Below are 23,318 nucleotides of genomic sequence, written 5' to 3' on the forward strand. Positions count from 1 at the left end.
GGACGCGCAGGCTCAGCGGCCATGGCTCACGGGCCCAGCCGCTCCGCGGCATGTGGGATCCTCCCGGACCGGGGCACGAACCCGTGTCCCCTGCATCGGCAGGCGGATTCTCAATCAGTGCGCCACCAGGGAAGCCCTTCCTTCTGTTTTTATACAGTTGGTGGAATTAAGAAGTAATAGGCAGTCCAGTGAGCCACAGGATATATTTGGTTCAGAAACAGAAAATAAATTCTTTTTAAGCTCTTCTGGGTCAAGGGCATATCTTCTTTGCCCTACATTCCTTACTGACTTGAACCAAATAATGTCCCATTATACCTTGGGATGAAAACGTCAACCCACAGCAGAGAGAAGCTTCTAACTTTGGGTGAGAAAGGAACGGGCACCCCAAACACTGAGTGAACAGGTTAGAGTATGTCTGCTAAGCACCCGCTGTATGCCTGGCACCAGAATGGATCCCTGACATTTGGAAGAAGTAGGAACAAGCTTTGTCCTGAGAGAAGTTAGAACCCAATGACCAGAGTGGAGGGAAAGAGCTGGACCCAAGAGAGAAATAAATTTTGGTGCATAGAATGCATTGTCTCAACCAGTTATTCCCTTAAATAATGAGGATTTCATCATCCTCAGGCCAGAAACACCTGGCAGCCCTGAGGCTTGGCGCCGTATGGAGTATTTAATGAGCATGTGCACCTAGAAGGTACGGACTGAGGTGTAAATAGTGATTATATCCTGGAGTGGGGCTGTACATCTTTAACATTGTCTCCTTTGGGTTCTCTGTACTTTTTAAAAAAAAAAAAAAACTCTTTGCAAGAGAGAAATAAATTTTGGTGCATAGAATGCATTGTCTCAACCAGTTATTCCCTTAAATAATGAGGATTTCATCATCCTCAGGCCAGAAACACCTGGCAGCCCTGAGGCTTGGCGCCGTATGGAGTATTTAATGAGCATGTGCACCTAGAAGGTACGGACTGAGGTGTAAATAGTGATTATATCCTGGAGTAGGGCTGTACATCTTTAACATTGTCTCCTTTGGGTTCTCTGTATTTTTAAAAAAAAAAAAAAAAAACTCTTTGCAATGAGCTCTCCTTACTTAACTCAGTTATTTCTTAAACCTGTAATTCCATAGTTGATAAATAATCCTACTAGGGACTACTTTATTTAAGAAAAGGGGAGAGTGAATGCAAATTTGGAGGGCTGACTTAAGGGAGATAAGCTCATGGGACCTATCCATGAGAATGGTCAATAGCTGGTGAATGGTATTACCCAAGAGAGCACAGGTATCCTTGCAAACAAAAAAACTTGGGTTGAGTGTGCAGCTGCCTGCAATATCCCTGCATTAAGTACAGTCAGTGATTTTCCCAGTGGCTCTTGCTGAAGACACTCTGGTGACAAAGAATTTGGTCTGTGCTGTCACTCTTGGTGGGACTTTCTTTCTGCCTGGTGACTCGTGTGATCCTGGCAGGAGCGCACACCCTGGCTGAGCCATCAGGCTTCTGACAACCCTGATTTCCCTCATCCTTCCCCAGCCTTCATTACGTGTTCCTTCTCAAACGACAATCGTGAGCGAGCCCTGCCACCACGGCTTCTGCAGCCCTGGCACCCGGAGCCCTTCCTTTCCTCCTGCTGCCCCCGTTTATGCTTGGGTACAGATCTGCCTCATTCTGTCCCTTTTCCGACTCGCACTGGTGTCTTGTTTATTTGCACTGTTCCCCTGAATGCCAAGAACCTGGTTCCTCTAACGCCTTAGGTCTTGAAAGACAGAAAACACTATTTCTGCTACGTCTGTTCTCAGGGGAAAAAATTAGGTGAAACACCCCCTACCCACCAGGAGCTGAATTACCCAGAATATTAATGGCGAGCAGGACCCCCAGTATTCAGGGATTTTCTTTCCAAAGGGCCATTTCTGGAAAACAGCCTTTCTGACTTGCCCAGACTGAATGACTTCCAAGTTCCCTCTCTCCAAAGTTCCCTAATTCAATTAACTTGGTTTGACTTGCTCTCCTCTTCCATAACCACGCTTTCCCCCCTTACTTTTGTTCTGTGCGGTCAGTTTCCCAGGTCTTCACACTTGCTGCCTTCCAGTTCTTTAATAATCCCTGCTTCCTGCCTTTCCGCATCCATTGCATCCATTTTCCTCCTTTTTCTTCCCCCCTTCTTCAGAGGCGAGTCCTAAAGGACCCAACATCAAAACACCAGCACAGAGCATTCCTAGGAGATTTTTACATGCACAGGGAGCGGCAGGCTACAATGGAAGGAGTCTGAGTATTTGTAAACCAGCATTTTCTCCCATCCCATGTCTCCCCAGTCTTACCAATAAGCCCCGAGTAGGCGAGGAGGCAGTCAGCGTAGTTTTCCTTTAGACAGCTGCTGACAGACCTTGACTCCGGCTGGCAGTTGGTAAAAAAATCCGCCAGGCGAGATCTGCAACAGGAAGAAAGTAGGGAGTGGGGAATATGCTTTAAAATAGCCTAAGCTTCTGGACAGACATAACATTTCTTTACTCCTTTCTTGATAGGCCTTTTTCCACACCAAAAAATACAGAGAACGTGAACTCTTAAAACATTAGCATCCTCTCTTATACGTGCCCCTAACCGTCCCCTCGCCCAAGACGTGTGGGCGTCTTGCAGAAAAGTCTTCAGGGCCTATAACTGGAGAAATTTAGATGCTTTGAAGTTTCCATTCAATATTTATTTCTGACTAGACTTATTTGCATCTTTAGGAAATATGCTTCTCCACACACTCACCGGAGATCCACACTGGGAAAATATTTACTTTATACAGAAACATGTCCCTGGCATCAAAACAGGATCCTATAGCCCAACTGCTCCTGTAATTACTAGTGGCTTTAAAAATACGTGTATCTGTCATCTAAGTCATCTCTCATCCACCACCCCAGGGAGGGGGCAGTGGTTTATTCCAGCCAAGTGATACTGAAGAGGAGCTCGCCTTTCCAGAACTGGAGGGAAAGGCAAAAGGCGCAGGGTGACGCTGGCTCAGGGTGCAATTTCACTGTCTGACTGGGTGTAGGGGGTCCGCTGATCAAAGCGAAGCATCTGTCTGCAGTGTGCTAAGCCTCCAGGGGCCAGCGCAGCAGTCCACCCAGAAGACCTGGGTGGTGGTGAAGGTGCAGAAGTGAAGACAGGGCCATAGACAACACCGGTCTGGGGAGGCAAAGGGCTCTTTGTGGCCAACTGGCTGTTTTTCAGTCTAAAGAGGATATTGTTGGAGAAATCCTGAATGAGAGCTGGGGCACCTCTGAGGTCATCCAAGCAGACCACAGCTCTGTTTCTATGTGAATAACACAATGGACTTCAAGAGAATTTAAATTATCTGGCAATTATGGGAGACAATGGACGTTTGTCTTAGCTTTCTTCCCTTTAGCTCACCCGAGTTGCCAGCCAACATACCCAGGGCTGTTTTTACTTCTATCCACCCAAGAAACTGTATTTACTCAGCATACTTAATGATATAAACAAGCTTGCCTGGGTGGAGCTGAGCAAGGTAGGAGGTCTGGAGAACACAGAGGTTTGTAAAAGGCCTGTAGGATGCACATTCTGTGTCCCTTTCCTACAACTTTAACTGGAAGGGGATTAAAAGGCCTGATGAAATTATCTAAGTTCACAGCACATTGAAAAGGATGGTTCATATAGGATTGGTCTCTCCTTGAACCCTTGTAAACAAGGCGTGTCTGAGCTTCCCTACCTGTGCCAATCTGTACATCCCGTATGTCGTGCGCCTGGTTCCGTCACTGTGACTCCCCGGGGCAGGTGTTGAAGCTCTGCTTTATTTTCTTTGCACAGCACCTGACACTCCTCAGACAGGCCCTTTAGAACGCTTCCCAAGCAGGGCCATGTGCTGAAGCTGAGTGGCTTGGCAAAACCCTCCAAATGAGGCCCGTGCGTATGCCTGTGTACGTGCCTGGATCTCTCCCACGGTCTAAGCCTAGTTGGTGTTTTCTGACTCTAACTGAACACGCTGAAAGGCATAAAACCTGGCCATTTTCCGTAGCCTGGTTAATGGATTTACCTTTCAGAGGAAATCCCTAAAGGTGACTCAGGCTTACTCAACTGGCACCAGTGGCATCCAGCTTGGATTGAGTGTCAATTTCAGAAGCGTTTCCCTGGTCATGAAAGTTAATGATCTCATGGCATTGGGCTACTAACTTTGCGAAGGCCAACTGTGGTCCAGGCAGCTGCGACTGCAGTTCTGCACACAACCCGATCAGCTCTCTGACCTGGCAGCCCCGCGCTCCCAGCTGCCCCGCAGAGACGGTCGAAAGGTCGCGCTGTCTCCTAGTCTCCTGTTTCTCGTAGCCTCTTGAGCAGACTATTAACTGAACAGCGCCGTGACGTGGATTACTATCCTCCGGCGCAAGGCTAATGCCACCAGATTCATTTTACTTAACAACCTCAGGACTGACTCACAACTGGACTCTGGAATGAAAGGCTAATTGAGTCAGTCTGCTGCAGAGAACATAACCCTGATTGGGAGGATAAAACTAGATGTACTGCTCTGAGCATCACCCCAGACAGGCTGGTTTTGGAGAGAAGATTTGTCAGCACAGATCCCGGTCCTAAGACAAAACCAAGCCAGTGGACAGCACGAGTTTCAAAATAATCGTGAGCACATGCAGCACAGCTAAAGCACTAACATTTCCCTGGTTCCTTCACCTCTGACCCTCCTCCCCCTGCCATTTATACTTGGAGACAGGATGGCCACTTGCTGTGATTCACATTTTACAGATAGAAAAATTGATGCCAGAAGAAGTTTATACAGTGGTTCCTGGAGCCAGCTCATTATGGGCAGACTGGTACCTTCTCACGAATTTTGCGAGCTGGTTAACATCACAGTGGTAGCTTGAAAGTGGCCTTGGTGGGAGTATTTACACAATGGTAATCAGCAAGTGCTACAAATCAGGGTCTTGTGCTGTTCTTGGAGAACCAGTTGTTACATATTTACTGGCACAGGGCTCTTTAAAAAAACCAGCATGATGGGGCTTCCCTGGTGGCGCAGCGGTTGAGAGTCCGCCTGCCGATGCAGGGGACGCGGGTTCGCGCCCCGGTCTGGGAGGATCCCACATGCCGCGGAGCGGCTGGGCCCGTGAGCCCTGGCCGCTGAGCCTGCGCGTCCGGAGCCTGTGCTCCGCGACGGGAGAGGCCACGACAGTGAGGGGCCCGCGTACCGCAAAAAAAACCCCAAAAAAACACCAGCATGGTATAGTCAATCCCAGAGATGAAGGATGTGTCGGGTCTTGGCAGTTGAGTCCCAGCTCTTCCAGGACAGGTTTCCTCTCCCTTTTTGTCAAATGGCATGTGAAATGGTGTCACAAATTAACCTCCAGTCTCCAGTATTTTCCAGAGAGAGAAAACAGTCCTCCCCAAAGATCCTCACATCCCAGCAACAAAGTCCTCTGAAATCTCTCAAAGCAACGTGTACAAATGATTGTGTGTATTGACAAAGCCTCTGACTTCCTGCCTGTTCCATTCACTGAATGATGGGTCAAGTGCTTGTGATAATAACGATGAATAAGTTCCCTGTCCCTGAACTCAAATAACCTGCCATCTAGAAGCTGAGAGAAACAAGTAAACAGATTCTAACACTACGGTGGCTAGCTCTTGATAAAAGGTAAGAAAAGCTGTTAATAAAAATAATACAACGTGAATGAAGTATTTAGTATATATTAGGTATGCCTTCATACACTTTATATTTTTTCCTGACAACTCTAATAAGGTAAGGGCTATTACTTTGTTTTCCTAATTTTACAGAGGGGGAAACCACAGCTTGAGAGGCTGTAATATTGAGACTGAGACTTGGAGGATGGCGAGGATCCTTCAGGAAAAGGTGGAAGAGGGTACTCCAGGCAGAAGGAAGCAGTAGGTGATAAAGTAACCATATTCTTAATAATTATGGAGTGTTTGTACCTGCCAGGCACTGATCTAAGTGTTTGGCATGTATTCACATATTTAATTTTCACAACAACCTTAGTAGGTGATACTATCAGCCCCATTTAACAGATGGAGACGCTGAGGCAAAGAGAGGTTAAGTAACTCCTTCCAGGTTGTAGAGCTCTGTGCTGGAGCTGGAACGTGACCGCATTCAGTGGGACTCCAGAGCTGGAGGACATTCTCAACCACTACGCCTAACACGTGCATCGTCCAGAAAATTGTCAGTCGATCACTTGAGATGGTGGGACCATGGGAGGCAAATGGCTGAGTGACAGAGATGGTGCTGGCAAGATCACCAAGGGCCTTGAATGACCTAAGAGTTTGGATTTTATCCTGAAAGCAGCGGGAGTCACAGAAGGATTTTAAACAGAGAAGTAACATGAGCAGATCTGCAGAGTAGGGAGACTCTTGGGTGTCTCAGTTACTAAGCAAAGATTTGCTTGAGACCTCTTCTGTGTCCCCACTGCTCTAACAGCGATGAGAAGAGCAGGACACTGGCCAAAGGCAGGAGGGACAATGGTGTTGGAGGCTGCAGCCAGCGGAGAATTGAGGGCCAGAAGGGGAGGAGGAAAGGAGGATGCCCTGAACGGTGGGTGTTGCTAGAATGAAAGTCAAGCCTGCAAAAAGGAGGGGGCAGAATCAGGGTGTGAACAGCTCAGTAGACAGTGGTGCCATGGAATGTGGAGGGGGACCCAGGAGAGGACAGTCTGCAAGGAAGATAGTGAAGTGGGCTGTGGGCGTGCTAAGGTCATGGCGCCTTGGAAGTCAAGCGTCTGGTAGGTTGTATGAGCCCCGGACCTTCATCTGTCCGGTTGCCAACCAGCCCCAGCATCCCAGGACCGCCCCCTGCACACGACCTCCTGCCCACCCTGGGTTAAGAATCACACCGTAACCTTTTCCAGTGGCTTCCTCCGCCCGGGCTGCAGTGATTCAAACAAGAAAGTTTACATGGCCAGTGTGGGATTAGCAAAGAAATTCCACAACTGCATTTCTTGTGGAGACATGAAATCTCCATGACGACAGCAGTGATGAACCTGATTGTTTTTCTCTAAGAAAATGAATAGGCACTAAAGTAGAAATGTATCTCCCTGCGAAAGAGAAATTTCCCACCCTTAAAGAGAAGAAAAAGGCCAGCAAATGCCAAGTTGGCCTTAGGAAATCTGCTGAAGAGAAAACAGTGGTTTATGCAGAAAATATCATATTAAAGGAAGCATGCTGCTAACTGAAATAGAAAAATGATTATAATGATAAAATCTAGGCGCGTCTTAAACAGCAGATGGTCTTTTGACAGTGGGGGGAAAATCATTTACCTACTTTTTCTGTTACCATTTTTAGGAAAATAGTGTTATGGCAAACAGGTAAAAAACATACTAGTAATGCCCAGTTTCACTCATCGTGGATTATTCTAATCCTTTCAATGTTTTTTTTTTTTTTTTTCCAGGGCAAATCCCGTACTTGGACACAAGCTGTGTGGTTGCTGGAATGGAGACCTGGACAAAGAATTGCGAGATCCTGAAAGAGATCCAGGCTCTGACACTAATAAACCAGAGTTCCTGAACATGATGCTTGACTACTTAGCTCTTGGATTTCCCTTCCATTTCAGAAAGACAGTCTATTGGACACTTGAAGCTACTTGGAAAAACAAATCCACTTGTTTTTGAAGCATTCTTATTTTCATCCATGATCCCATTCCACCATTACACATGATTTAGTGCCAAGGCATTTGGTTTCCTTTGAGTATAGAGACCGGATCTTTCTAGTGGATCCCCTCGTCTCACATGTGAGAAAGCTGAGGGCCAAAGAGGTGAAGGTTCTGCTCACTGTCACATGGTAAGTGGTGGCAGAGGGGCCTTCACTGGAAGAGGAACCGCCAACTGCCTGTAACAGCCCTGGAAGGAGAGAGGGAACAGGGTGCTGGACCTTAATTACCCTGGGATTGAATTCAAGTCGTCAAGCGTCTAATTGCTCTGTGCCTCCCACCGTCTGACCAGCTTTTCTTCAGAGCCTTCTTCCTAAGGTTCCACTGATTTCACAGCCTCAGCGAGTGCTTTGCCTGCAATGCTGGGGCTCAGGAGGGGCCAGAGGGTGCAGACAGGCTCTGCCCAAGAGGGTGGTGAGTTTGTCAATGAATGAGGCTCCCCTTTATTAAGGAGTCTTTGTGACAACACCACTGCCCATACAGGACGGCAAGACTTGCCGATACACTAGCGACTCAAACTTGGAACAGGATCCATTTATTCATCTGCTGACGTAAGAAATCACTGGCAATTTTCTCTGAATCCAACGTGAATGTTGGGGCTTTAAAGTCCTGGTTTTCAACTCAAGCCATTTAGTTTCTGAAAGCTTTCTCAATGAGTCAGTTAGAGGAGCCCAAAGATGACAGGCCTGGGAGTGACACGCATCTGTTTCCAATCCCAGCCCTACCTTCCATGGTTAAATACCTTAGTAAGGTATTTAACATCTCCAACCCTCAGTTTTTTCACCTGGAAAATGGGGCCAATGGTATCTAGAGTTGCCTTAAATGGTTGCTGTGACACCTAAGTGACAATTATGTAAAGCACCTCGCTCAGAACCTGGAATACACGTTGCCCAATATATTTTTACTTCACATCCCTTCATCTTTTCTCCCCAATTTCTGGTCCATTCTAATGTGAAGCCCTTGCAACAAAGACATATAGCAAGCTCAACACAGAGAAGCATGTATCTTTATCTTCTGCTGGCCCTTATATTACATACAGGCAGACCGCAGAGACATGGCGGGTTCGGTTCCAGACCACTGCAATAAAGCGGATATTGCTTTAAAGCAAGTCACACGAATTTTTTTGCTTCCCAGAGTGTATAAAAGTTATGCTTCACTAAACCACAGTCCATTAAGTGAGCAATAGCATTATGCCTAAACAAATGTATGTACCTTAATTAAAAATACCTTATTGCTGAAAATGCCAAAACAATTGCAACAATAACATCAAGATCACTGATCACAGATCACCATAACAAATACAGCAATGATTTAAAAGTTTTAAATATTACAAGCATTACCAAAATGTGACACAGAGACACAAAGTGAGCAAATACTGTTGGAAAAATGGTGCTGATCGACTTGCTCGATGCAGGGTTGTCGCAAACCTGCTATTTGTACAAAACACAGTTTCTGCAAAGTGCAGTCAAATGAAGTATGTATTTAGAACAGGTTAATCTATGTAACTGAGGGCTGTAAGTCTGACCAAAACAAATTTGATGAGTCCGAAGCCAGGAATCCTGAGGTGTTACTTAAAACCTCTCAGTCATATGAGCTTATAGAATAAAAGCATTTTAAGGAAAGCTACTTTTTCCCCAGGCGTTTAGGGAGAAAAAACATATTTTTTTAAATGACTAAATGTCAGTAAGTTTGTTAATACTGCTAATGTTTTATGCAGAATAAAATCAATTAGAAAAACATGCTGCCCAAATCAGCCCTGGGATGACAAAGCATGAGCACTGGAATGGAAATTTTCTGGAACAGTGACACAAAACAGATTTTTTCCTCTTTCTGTTTTTAGAAAATTACCTTAGCCCTTCTTCTCCGGCAGCCTACTGGAGAGCACATCTGGAAAGCATCCTTCAGCAAATCAGAGCCTATGTTAAACATATTTTGCAGGGGGTGTATTCTTGCTTTGCTGTTTCCCACTTTGGACTGTACATTCTGGCTTCCCGAAGCAGAGGCCCAGTGTTTGCCGGGGGCAGGCTGTGAAGCTGGGGGGCTCGGACCGCTCTTCAGAAAGATCAGGTCCTCCCGCTACCCGGGAGCAAATGTGACCTCTCTGGAGCAATGGCCCTGGGGCAGGTTTGCACGCCACAGGCACAGATGCTCAAAGCTCCACTGTGTTCCTCAGCCCCTTAATGTGGGTCCCCACTCCTGGAGGGATGACGAAAGCCTCAGCCAACGATGTGCTTCTTGGTGACTTAGCCGGACCGTGGCCACATGTTGCTGGGAAACAGAGCCGTGAGTTCCAAGAAGCCCTCAAGACTTGCCTAATGCTTTTGTTTCCGGGGACAGGAAGGCCCCTGTGACCAAGTCGAAATCAATGCCTGTTCCGCCCAGATCCCTGCTCAGCCTCATCCAGACTCTTAGGGAGGTTGCAGCCCATTTAAGCAAATGCCCCACACCTGTTCCCCTCACCCTGGGGAGTCCCTGCTCATCTGGCTCCTTGGCAGCTCCCGGCCTAGCACGTGGGTCACAGAAGGCTGCGGTCACTGCCCTCTGAGCTTGACCCACAGGAAGATGGAATGCAGGTGGAGCCGCGCATCAGTTTAGCCCATGTGTCCTGCTTGCGCTCTGTCTCTAAGGGTGAGGGCTCAGTGGAAGCAGGCTGCAGGGCAGAGATGCGATGCCTCCTTAGCCTTTCTGATCACATCAAACTGCAGCAGCTCCGCCTCAGATCAATCAATCAGATCAATCTCGGCATCCCTCAGGAAGTCACCTTGCATGAACACTGAGAGCCGTCAATCAACATCTGCAGAGCGGCTGACACAGCTCGACAACTAACCTCTACGTGGCAAATCTGGAAAGCAAGTTATGGTAGTTGGCAACGGAATCCATCCCAACCTAGAACAGGCTCTCTGCAGCCCCTGATTGGATGCCCCAGAGCTGCCCTTCAGCTGGGACTCCTCCCTTCCCCTCCCTCAGCAAATTTCTCCAATGCACACACTGATGGCCACACTCTAAGCAGACTGTAAGTCATCATGGGAGCACAGACACATTGAGAACAACCCTATGCTTCGTGGCCAAGTCAAATAAGTTGTTTTGTATTATCCATGCTACAGCACGTCTCTAGCGCAGAAAATGTACCTTTGGTGGTACTTGCTTGTACAGGAAGAAACTGAGGGAGAAAAGAAATAGGGGGTTTTTCTGGATGATGAAATTATCATTAAGCTCTCAGGTATCCAACAGCTGTCTGTGACAAAGATGCTACAACTCTTTGAGTAAATCGTATGCAATAAGTTTTCTATATTTCTGCAGGGAGTCTTCAGTAATCAGTTTTGTGACTTTTGGCCACGAGGAGAAAAAGAAATAGAAATCCAGATGTTCAGCCAATCTTTCGCCAGTAGAACCACACCTTAAAACTCCAAACCAACACGTTGTGCATTTACTTCATGTAGAATTGTGCAGGTACCTCCACCTTCAGGAGTGAATTACAGAAGTTGCCTTACATTCATCCTGAAATCTAAGAAGCTCTAAGTCAACTGCTCAGGTGCCCAGGGCAGCAAAGGTCACCCACCATGCTTCCATTTACCTATGCCCACTCTTGCTTCAGAAAAAACTTTGAGATGAATTTGAATGTAGCTTTGATGCAACAGAATAAACGTAAAAATTAGAGAGGGTGTTTGGGGCCAAAGAAAGATAAGACAGAGGTAGAGGTGCAGTCAGTACAAAATGCACACATACACCTGGCTAGATGAAAGCTAAGGACTTGGCTCTGTGCTTTCTAGAAACCACTGGGAAGAGGGGGGCTGTAACTAGTTCCACAATTCATGATATACCGAAAATCAGAAACAAGATAGATTCTCAGAAGAAAATCTACTGTGGGAGGCCGAACAATGACCCACGAAGATGTGTACACTCTAGGCCCTGGAACCTGAGACCTAAGGCTATGTCACCTGACATGGTAATAGCACCTTTGCAGATGTGATTAAAGTTGTGGGCCTTGAGGGGGGTGGATTATCCTGCACTATCCAGGTAGGCCCAATGTAATCCCAAGGGTCCTTAAAAGTGGAAGAGGCAGACAGATAAGGAGGTGAGAGGAATACAATGGGAGAAAGACTGGACCAGCCTTTGCTGATTTGGAAGATGGAAGGAGGGGCCATGAGCCAAGGAATGAGGGCAAAAGACAATAAAGTATATTTGCCCCTAAAGCTTCTGGAAGGAACTCAGCCCTGCGGATGCCTTGAGTTCAGCTCAGGGGGATCGGGGCAGTACTCCTGACCTCCAGAACTGGAAGAGAATATGTCTGTGTCGCTTAAAGCCACCGCGTTTGTAGTAATTTGTTACAGCAGCAACAGGAAATGAAAACGCTATGAAACAGCAGTAAAGGTTTTGCAGATGGAATCTGAAAATGGGCCAGGACTTAAATTTCAATTCAACCACTTACTAACCATGACATTTTGGGCACGTACCTTAACTTTTCTGAAGCTTAATTTACTCTGGTAGAATGACAGGAAAGTCCTTCCAAGGGTTCCTGAAGGATTACGTACATGTGCCTGGCACCTGGCACCTGTTTACAGCTGTTCCAGATTCCTAGATGAGGACAGGGCTCATCAGCGCTGTTGCTTCCTGTCCTGCTCTGGCCTTGAGACCTCTATGAAGCCCTAGGGCACAGATGACCACACTGGTATTTCCCTTAGAATCCATCTGCTAATAACTTGGCAGATGAAATACTTTGTCCTGAGGTCACTAATTCACCTACTCAAGGTCTGTATGTGCTCGATAATCTCATGATTAACATCGGGCTTACACCTTCCATTGGGACCGAAGAGAGATTTCTCCTGTGAGTCCTCTACATCTTCAAGCAGAGAAATGAGTTTTACAGGACAATGGACTCAAACCCACGGAAAAACAGGTCAAGGCAATTCTACAGGTCGCTACATATGATCCCTATACGGTGTCCTCTGCTGGCCTGGTTGGCATCAGGCCTGTGTAAATTTAAGGAGGTGCTGTCTGCAGCCTCAGAAGCAAATGTCAAACCATGATGTTTATAGCTAGAGAAACTGAACTCTAATTACTTCAGGGAAACACAGGTAAATTCTAGAAATTATCCCAAATGCTGCCTGGCCTCCTTCAGTCAAACCTTGCTTCTTCAAGGGTTCCCAGAAGATGAAAAATTAATATTACACAGGCTCTCTTGACTTTACTAATTTGCAAAACTCCCCCCTTTGCCCCTACCCCCAAAAGGACAGCCCTGTGGTACCTGAGCCCCAAGCTTCAAGCTCTGCTCAGCCGAATATTAATTTATCTTCCACACATTGAAGGAGCCTAGTTTCTGTGCCCTGGGAGGGGGGGTGGGGATGGCGGAAGACACATGGATGTCTGAATGGTAACAGCCTGCACTTGCACAAACAGACTTTAAGCAGAAACATATGAAAAGAAGATCTCCTATTAATCCTTAATAGGGTTTCAGACTTTCTAAGGAAAATTATGTTCAATAGTAAATATACACTAGGTCATTTTTCTTCCAGGCAAGTTGTTTTAAGGTCAACAGAGACTTTGAGCTCAGCAAACAACTAGTCCCTAATATCTTCCTTCCTAGATGGGGCATTGCTTGGGAGATGGAATTGTGGTGTTACATGTCAAAAGAATAAATCACTTATTCCACTGCCATCAGATGATAATTCCCCCCTTTTTTCAGAAAATCCATACTCTTTGTAGTGACCCATTCTCATGTTTAACATCCTCTTGTCAACAGCACCCTTCCAGCCCACTCCATACCCCATTGCACCCCACCATCCCAGTTTCTACGTTTTACCTAAAGCTCTCAGCTGAATTTAAAACTATATTCCTCCTTTTTTTTCCCTGTAGGGCAGAGCAGCTGTTTTCCATGGTTCGCATAAGCCATTTTCTAATAAACTGTCCCCTCAACCACTCCACTCAAACAGCGTTTATTTTGACCCATTCACAGTGAACTCAAGGGTCTCCTCTGAGCCCTCCCACCAATCCCCTCCCTGGCTCTGAGCCCCATGGAGGATGTGGCTTTGGCCTTTTGGCCCACACCTCCCCTCCATCACTTTCTTTTTCACATCTTCACTTTGATGATACACTGCTTGCACCATGAGAAGGTGAGTACCTGGGATTATGCCTGGCATAAAGCAGATATTCAGAAAATATGTGTTGAATGAGTGAGTGAATAAATGAATGAATGAATCCAGTGCCACACACTATGGCTCCAATCACCTAGAGACCAATACTCATCACGGACATCTTGGCGTTACAGTTGGGCACAGATGAGGAGAAACAGCAGCCCACGTCTAATTACTCCAGTCACTGCGCTAACAGGTATGCTCGTCTAGAGCCGGTCACTGTGCCTGATGCTTCATAAGCCTGGGTCACTTAATACCCAATAACCTGACCATCCAGGTTAGTCTTATTTTACAGTGGAGGACCCTGGGGTTCAGAAAGGCCAACATCCAGCCAAAATCACGGAGCTGGTAAGAGTTAGAGCCCGATTTTGAAAAGAAGACCACAGACTCTCCAGCTCACTCACCCCCACAGCAATGAAAGAATTGATGTTCCATCTTTTAATTTTAGTTCTTGGGCATGTGCCGCCATTTTGCAAGAAGCCGAAATCTGATTTAGGGGGATATAAGTGACCTCTACTAGGCCCAATAAAGTGTAATGACAGAATCAGTGGGCATTCTTTTGGTTTAATAGTGCTTGCAGTTTAAAAACATTAAAAAAAATAATATCTGTTGTTACTGTTCAGTAAGGCCCAAATGCAATCCTACGACACAGCCGTGTTCATCGTGGCCCAAGCTGTCCCACACTGAGCATCCACCGCCCCAGGCTGTGTACACCGTCACCCCTCATCAAGAAGTGAGGGGGGCAAAAAGTGGGGCTCCCCAGACCCACAGGGAGAAGTCAGCAGCCCCTCAAGCACCCATTCCTGGCTACAGGGACCACTCCTAAGGCTGGAGACAGGAGGCTCCAGGCAGGGGCTGGCCTGGCCAGGATCATCTCCTTGGGTGCCTTCCCACTGTGCCCAGCACCCATCGGCTCCGGGAAGGGCAGACACACATGTGGGCCCCTTCCCGGAGCTGATGGGTGCCGGGCACAGTGGGAAAGGGAGTGAGCCCTGAAGTCAGACCGTGGGTTCCAATCCCAAGAGGCCCTGCTGCTGTTTCAGCTCTGCATTTCCCCAAGTATGAAACACAAGCACCAACAGCAGGGCTGTGGGAGGATTAAGGCCCAGAACCCAGTGCCTGGCACAGAGCTCAGTGCTCAATGAAGGGCCGATATGCGTGTTGCCATTACTGCTCTCAGGGTGCTTTCAACGCCGGCCCTATCTCTCCAATCACAGCCTTGTGAGGCAGGTAATGGGGCAAGTAATGTCTCTCCTCCTTCACACGAAGGGACAGGTGTACGGGAAGCAAGTGCATTCTCCAGGGGCCTCAGCCAAGGAGTGTCACAACTTCAGCTGGGTTCTGGAGGCACCTGAGGCCAGCACACCCAACCCCACTGTGGACAAGGACACTAAGCCTGGCTCCCTCAAGAGGGCGCTCTCCCACGCAGCCTGGAATAGAGTCCCGTGGACAGGCAGTATTTAGTGGTACCTCTTGTATACCCAGAAAACACCCCTTCCTGCTTTCCCTGAGCCTAGGTTTGCTGGGGAGCAGCCTAGAGAGAGCCCCGGGCCTGAGGCTTGTGGAGTGGACTCGTTAAGGTGCCTCGGCATCCAGTCGCCCAGGACCAAGGGTGCTGAACACCAACTTGGTCATCTAGCACCTAGCACAGTGTCTGGTGCACTGGGTTCAACAAAGACACCAACCTTCCAAGGACCAGGGTCACTAAGCACCTACAATGCAAGATGCTGTGTGTGAAGCAGTGGCTGTAGTGGGACAAGGACGAAGATGGAGATACAGCCCCGTTGGGACACTGCATCTGACCTCCCACCAGCTGCACCCACCACCTGCCCTCTCCTGTGACCAGCAATGAGCTAGGAGTGAAACAGCCTGCATACTTATTTGTGCAGGTCGAGGATCACGGTGATCTTGGCTCACGGGATCATAGCACTTTTGAATCTTGAACATCCGTGTGTGGTTGAGTAACCCGCGTCACAGCCCCACCATAGGCGCTGCCCATCCCACGCTCCCTCCTGAGAAGCAAAGATGCTTCCACTTGGAAAAAGTGACAAGAAAAGCAGAGTAAAGCATGTCAGCTTTCCTTATTTGAATAGCTCAGGTCAAAGATTGCTCCGAAGGTCATTTTAGAAGGAGGATTTCTATTCAAATAATTGCTTTAAAACACTTGTTTTGCTTTGCATTTTTTTCCAGCATAACTCAGACACATGAATTCCAATCTCAGGCCAAGCTCAATCTATGGATGACAGGCTGTCTACTTCCTCTGCACACTGAGGGCAAGGTTCCGCCCTGCAGTGGGGCCGGTAAATAGATACATGTTGGCCATGGCTCAGCAGCCTCTGTTTCTGAGGAGCTGTCACCTGGGCAGACCTTAGAGTCCTTCACAGTGGATCCCACAGCCCTCCAAATAGAGCCCAACCTCAGTGCAGCCGAGAAACTGCCCAGGGGTTTTCTCCTCCCCTTCCCCAACCTGGGCAAACAGTCACCTCAGTCACAGTTGTGAGGCCTCTCCTAGGTCCCCTGCTAAGTCTCAGTGCCCCACAGGGCCCATCTGGCTGCCCCCTCCTTCTCATCCTCAGCTTGCAGACCCCTAGAGCAGGGTGAGGCTCATCAGCCTAGGTCATCATCTGGTCAACATACCTTAAGGCAGTGGGCTTCCAAGTGTGGACCCCAGACAAGCAGCAGCATCACTGGGAATGATCTAGAAATGCAAATTATCCAGCGCCACCCCGGACCTCATAGATCAGAAACTGATCTTGACTGCAGGCTAAAGTTGGAGAACCACTGCCCTGGAGCAACGGCACCTGGGAGAAGTCCGGAACCCCCTCTTCCAGGGGGTGTGTGCATACACTCCAGGTTGACGCCCTGGGCCCTGCAAAGCACCCGGCACTCCAGTCCTGCTGAGCCAGTGAATGGACCGACCACCCACCAGAATGCTGAGCAGAAAACTTTCTCAAACCATATCTGTAGCTAAAAATGTTTCAACTCGAATTTTTGAACTTGGAACATGGAAGAGGCATTTCCCGTTTGCTTTGGTCTACTTCCACAGAAAGGTTTTCTAGCATGACAATATCAAGATCCTTTGCTGGAGTGAACATCCACAGAGAGATCACATTCTCTCTCCCCAGCCCCCATCCTAAGAAGTTTAAGGCTGTTAGATGGAGCCAGCTAGCCCTCCAATAGGAATTCCAACTGCTGGATGCTCACAGAACTCTCCAACTGCCAGCTTCCCAGCATTTCCGATTCTAAGGGTTATCCCAGGCCCAAGGTCACTACAATCCTTTAGTTTCCGCCATGGCAAATGATGAGGGAGTGTGCACCTGAGATGGCCCACATTCCAAGGACCAGACATTTACCTGTGACACTCTGACCAAGCCCCTACCACCGAGTCTTGGGCACCAAGTGCTTTTACAAGTCATTACAGAGTTCTGCCTGACTGAGCTGAATACGAGGCTGAAATGCTTTGTCGAGCTAGAAATCAGAAGGAAGGTGTTGTCAGGAGGGCATCTCTCAGGGCAGGAAACCAAGCTGAGCCAGATCCCCTTCGCCACACAGGCCCAGAGTGACAGCCAATGGGAAGCTCAGCAGCTTTCTGGTTACTGGTACCCATTTCCAACTGGAAGGGCTATGGCCCCGGCTCCCATCCCCACCTCCCCCAGCCTCACCATCCTGACATACTGGAGTGAACAGGTTGGGCACGAGGCAGCCACGCACACACCCAGACTGTCTTAGTTCCAGGAGGCCACGGAGACGCCTGTGCACACATGTCTTCTAGCCCAAGATGATTCTGGTCCTAGTGCGCAGTTCTCAAAGAGAGGGCTGGGCTGGGGACCCTGGCAATCTCAGAGAGCCTTTTAGGGTTCTTGAGGTCAAAACTATCTTCCCAGCCATACGAAGTTCTGATTTATCTTTCTAACTCTCAGGCTCTCAAGAGAGTACCGTGGAGTTTTTCCAGAGGCCACGTGACGTGGGATACTGCAAAAGTCTGAATGCCGAAGCAGGTATCAAGGAGCCTTCTGGTCCGACATTAGATTTGTAAAAGTGTAAAATGATGCCATGCTTCTCCCTAACTTTTTTTGTTCTGGAAAAGGTAATGTTTTTTCAAATAAAACTATGTTCTGTTATTTAGGGTAACATGTAACGGGCATCTCGGTGTTATTTTTAAATGAAGTGATAAATACGTAAACACTTCTTCAGCTTTGATTCCCAGTATGGTAAGTATAGACAGACTTAGCCCACAGATACAGAAGCCCTTTGGGATCCTCAGTAATTTTAACAATACAAAGGAGTTCTGAAACTGAAAGGTTTGAAAACTACTGTTCTAACGAGAAGTGAAATGCTTTCGAGGAGGGGCACGTAAGTCTTACTTTGACAAGATCCAAAGTTCTCTTACTTACAATTTTTGTTTTAAAATGAATAAATAAAGAGTTGAAAACAAAATCACCTCCAGTCTCCAATTCCACACACTCCTGAGGAAGGTGATGTGGGTGGTTTTCAAGAGACGCACACACTGCCCCCGAAGCAGGGGCGCAGCGGACGGAAGCCAGGCTCTGCAGCCCTGCAGACCCTCCGGGCGCTCATTCCAGTGGCACCACGTGGCTGACTGCAGAAGTTGCTCAAGATTGCACCGCCTCATCCGCGAACCGGGGACGAGGACAGCCCTCACTTCCGGGGTCGCTGTGAAGTGCTCGGCACAGTGCCCGGCGCACTGCAAATGTCACGTAAATGTTGCCCTCTTCGTCATCATCTTCATCACCATCACTGTCACCCACAGCTTCCTGCAATAATGTCCCTGGCTCTGCAGATTCTGGGCCCCTGAGTCCTGTACAACGAGCCCCCCGGCCCCCCTTGCGGCTTGTTTCCTAACAGGATGATCGGATGATTCATGGCACAGAACCACCCAGACGAGAGGAAGGTTCAGACTCAGTGGCGCTGAGTCAGTGACTGCCCTTTGCTGGATGGCTCACATCACTGACTCAGACACAAGCACCTCTAAGGACCCTTTATTCACAGATACTCTGGGTCACTGAAGCAGCACGTGTCCCATGAGGCTGCCAGGGGTGTCCCCACTGCGTATTCAGTTTAAACAATAGTGAATCTAGGACTCCAGGCCCAACAAACTCGTGGCCAGCTCCATCCACGTCTCAGTGGGTATCTTTGTATGCTGATAATTGTTTACTCTAGACAGAAATGCTCTTGAGATGACACATGGTCCAAACACCTCTGGACTTTTGTCTACCACCGCCTCTACCCCCCATTTTTCCCTAATGGTACCAACTGAAAAGATGGTGATATACAAAGCTTAGCAACACAGCTTCACATAATGGAGCTGGAATTTCCATGTGCCGCTTAATGCTGTGGGTGCATAAAAGTGTAAAGCAGTAAAAATCTACCCCTTCCACCCACAAATCCTGCTTTAAAGGTCTCTGTCTGCTACTGGAGCAGGGATGGCGGGGGGATGCTGTATTTGGAATCAAAAGCTTTCTTTGTCCTCTGTGATCAAAACTTGTGGAAAGTGTGAGGGAGCAAGAAAAACATATTTATTGAGTCTTCGCTTTGTTAGGTGGCAGGCACTGTGCTGATGCCTTTGCAGAGATATCGCATTTAATCCTCACGGCTGCCCTGTGAAGATGGAGTCGTTACCTCCCTTGGTAGATGCAAAACTGAGGCCACGAGCTGCCCATGTCCTAGAACTATCATAACCAGGATGCGAGCCCAGCGTCGCCTCCCTCACAAACACATTGACAGTTACTGGGGAAGGAAAAAAGAAGTCCCAACTCCAGCTTGGTGTGGTACTTTTCACATTGATGGTTCTTCTAAATTCTTGTTTTTCTTGGATGTAAAATTTTCTGCGTAATTAATTGCTTTCGGAAATCACAGAGTAATTTCCCATTCACTGAGTTGGAAATGCCTCGTAGAAATATAAGTGCCAGCGTGACTGCAGGATAGCTAACTTGGGGTAGTGCCTGAGCGGGGGTCTGGGGTTTCCTTGGGTGGAGCAGGACTTCAAGCCTGGCTGTGAGACCCGGGCTCTAATCACACACGACAGCCACCGGTGGTGGTGGGGGTGGGGTGGGGTGCAGATCTCCCCGCACAAAAATGAGACAGCTCCGGGTCACAGGCTATGGGAACTTACGTCAACTGCAAACCACGCATGATCAAAAGAAGTCTTGTGTCCTGTGGAGGCCGGGACAGTGAGGTAACAGCCTCAGCCTAAGGGGCCAGCATGCCAGCCAGCATGGGATGCCCTTGGACCCCAAAGGATGCTGGTCTGGATAAGGGGGCAGCCCTCTAGGAATACTGGGATCTCCCTTTCCCCCACTCTTTGCTCCGTGGATAAAGCACATTTGAAAAAGAGAACGATATAAAATGGAGGCATCCCCTTCCCTTGAAAGAAAAAAAAAGAGACTGTAAAATCTGTATGGTTGGGTTTCGGTCTAGACTTGAGCGGGGAGCTAGTTTACCCTGCCTAGGAACTTCATGGGTCCTAGCACGTGAAATGCTCACTGGGTGGAGCAGGAGGGGCCCCTTTGAAGAGGAACAAGCTGCACAAAGCAGCAGAGGGGATCAGCTGGGGTCTTAGACAAAGTGGCCTGAAATCTGGGCTCCAGAAACTCCCTTCAAGGCCCCACCCACTCCCACTTCAGCACATCTGGGAACAATTTCAGGCTTCTCACCGCGCCCCCCCCCCCCACCCGCCGCACATTTTATCAGCACTGCATTCAAGATGCAATCCACAGAATGGAAGTTTTCCTATGATTAATGAAATGGCCAGAGGGCAAGGAGAAGGTAGGAAGGCAAACACCTGGATGACCCCACCCTGGTGACATAACCATGGGTTGTTTAGAGCTGGTTGTCGCTCTGTGACAGTAGAGAATTCATCCCCCATGAGATACATAGCCAGGTCCCTGATATCTGCTGCCTGGGGGGAAGTGAGGGTCAAGGACTCTAAACTCCAGTGACACTTCAGCAGGGAGTTGCGGAGTCCAAGCAACCAGGTTCGTGGGAGCTCCTGGCTAACGGTCACATGACTTACACACCTAGGACCCTCAAGTCAGACAGACTGTGCTCAGTGAATGTGCCTGAGTAAATGACTGAGTTAATAATAATAAGAAAACCAGTGTGGTCTGGAAAGATTTTTTTCCCTGCTTGTAGAAATGACTCTTGCAATCAGTGAGCTGTCACAGAGAAACCACTCTATAATAAGCAATGAATGCTCAAAAGGAAATTAAAGTAAGAACGTACTGACCACATATTATCTGAGTAGCTTTTTTTCTTTTGTGATGTTTTAAGAGATGCTAGGAGGCTGTGACGGACTTTATGTCCTAACGCTCTGTGAAAACTATCTTTAAAACTGATGCTGTCTTAGTTACTGAGCCATAAAGAGCATCCAGATCCGAGGCTGGATGGGATTATCATTCTGCCTGTCTGGAACTAAAAGTAGTAAGGCTGAACGGTGTAAGAACATTGTATTCTTGTCATGAAAGACAATCATTTGGAAAGAATGACAGAAACCAGATTTTGGAGTTAGCAAGATCAGGCTGGTTCCTAGCTCCTCCACGTGGGCTGAGATCACGGGGCGCAGTGCCTCTCATTAAAACCCAGTAAACGGGTTGTTACTCCCACATCTTCCTCAAATCCACAGCCCTGGGCCTCTGTCCCGTTTCGACCCCTGGTGGTCTCTCCCATGCCTCTCGTCCTTCCAGCCCAGTTCAGATGACAGCTTCTCCAGGAAGCCTTGCTGACCCTCCAGGCCAAGGCCAAGTTGGCTGCTCTTATCCCTGTCCTCCCGCAGCACTTTGTACCTTCCTGACCACAGACTCCCACACCAGGCTATAATGACTGTATGTGCACCTGCCTTCTTTTCTGCACGGCCGGTGAGGAGCCAGGTCTTTCTCCTGGCACACGGCCGGTGAGGAGCCAGGTCTTTCTCCTGGCACAGTAACTGCAGACCACCTGTTTGGATGGATGGATGGATGGATGGATGGATGGGTGGGTGGGTGGATGAATGGATAGATTTCCTATGTGCTAACTCTATTCTCCTGGTCACCCCTCATCTGGTCCACTGCAAGCACGTCCTATCTGGCCTCCTGGCCTCTCCCCACCCCAATCCTTGCCCCACACAGCCACCTGGGCACTCTCTGAGGTCCAGCTGATCATATCTCACTTCCCCTGTCCCTTGTAGGATAAAATCCAACACTTCAACATGGCACCGGAGGCCCTCAACCTCTTGCCTTTATATCACACTCGTTTTTCTCCTTCTGTGCCTCCAGGACAGACCCCAGACCCACACCTCCCACTCCCTTCACTATGTCCTCCCAAAACTGAGCGCCTTCCTTCTGCTTGATGTTCCCTACTTCTCACCTGCTGAGGCCCAGTCTGAATATGGGTCCTGAGACCCTCCACTATGACACGTCCTCCCCCAAAGAAATATGGGGCCCTCTTCGGGCTTTCTGGGCGGATACAGTTCCATTCCTTTTCCCTGCACTTTCATACTCAAAGGTAGTAAAAGACAGTTCTGCTGTCAAGACTCCATCTGTCCATGTGGTTCTAATAACTGGCAGAATGTATAAATGTAAAGGAGTGTCTGAATCTCTCTGTCTCAGGGCCAAGAGTGGCCAACGTGACTCTGGTGAGGACGTGGGCAGCTGAGGGAAGGGGTGAGGGGAAGGAAGTGGAGCCCCTGAGATTGGGGAGGCACCAGGAGGGGCTGGCTGGGGAGAGTGAGAACGCTGAGCAAATCTGGACAGGCGTTTTTTAGCCACAGGCTCTAGCAGGAACAGACAAATGGCTTCACACCCGTCCCTGCCAAAGGAGAGATAAGGAAAGAGATAGGAGGCAACAAGATAGAGCAAGTTGCAGCAGGTTCCCGCCTGATTCACAGCTCAGGTTACCCCTGTTAGCCAGGGAGGCGGTGAGCTCAGACCCTGATTAGCTGGTGCGGAGTGGATGCACAGGCTGGGGGGTGGAGGTTTGGAAGATCCACTGGGAGGCGCGTTCCTCCCCCCATCCAGCAGATGCTGGCAGACGTCCGTGCTTTTTGCTTAATGAATCACCGTACACACACAGGAGCCCCCTACCTCACCAGGAGTCCAGAGGGCCTCCAGCCAAGAGATGGGGGGGCTGGAGGGGGGGGGCGGCAGCTCACGCAGGAGGGGCGCGTTAAAGAATGAGCTATTCAGCACTCTGCATCGCTAAAGACACCCATGTAATCATCTGAAATGAAAACTGCTCAAATGAACTGGAAAATGTTCTACTTGTATTTTCTCATATTCCCGAATCTTTCTTTCCATGGTTCAGAAGTTTGCATTGTCTAACTGCTGATTTCCATTTGTGAATGAATCAGCGTAAAATAAAATTGAGTGCCAAATTAATCTACCCTTCTAGTTTTAGGCATTAATTATCCTCTGAGCCATTTTCTCCTGCACTTTGCCACATGTCAAGACAGGCCCTGGGGCTTCCCTGGTGGCGCAGTGGTTGAGAGTCCGCCTGCCGATGCAGGGGACACGGGTTCGTGCCCCGGTCCGGGAAGATCCCACATGCTGCGGG

At 48.4% G+C, this 23,318-nt stretch overlaps 1 protein-coding gene across 5 annotated transcripts in view; it reads right to left on the reverse strand.

Moving 5' to 3' along the window:
- The window catches only part of GFRA1 (GDNF family receptor alpha 1), a 231,968-nt gene that overhangs the window by 49,865 nt on the left and 158,785 nt on the right, over positions 1-23,318 (reverse strand). For all 5 annotated transcript variants that reach the window (XR_003677599.2, XR_003677600.2, XM_028481528.2 and 2 more), the window contains one exon: positions 2,309-2,418. Coding sequence is in view for 3 of the 5 variants with exons in the window: in XM_028481528.2 (XP_028337329.1) it covers positions 2,309-2,418 (110 nt within the window). In the remaining 2 variants the exon portion in view is untranslated. The remainder of the gene's footprint in view (positions 1-2,308; positions 2,419-23,318) is intronic.

Source organism: Physeter macrocephalus, chromosome 20 (assembly GCF_002837175.3).
Source record: "Physeter macrocephalus isolate SW-GA chromosome 20, ASM283717v5, whole genome shotgun sequence".
NCBI classification, from domain to species: Eukaryota; Metazoa; Chordata; class Mammalia; order Artiodactyla; family Physeteridae; genus Physeter; species Physeter macrocephalus.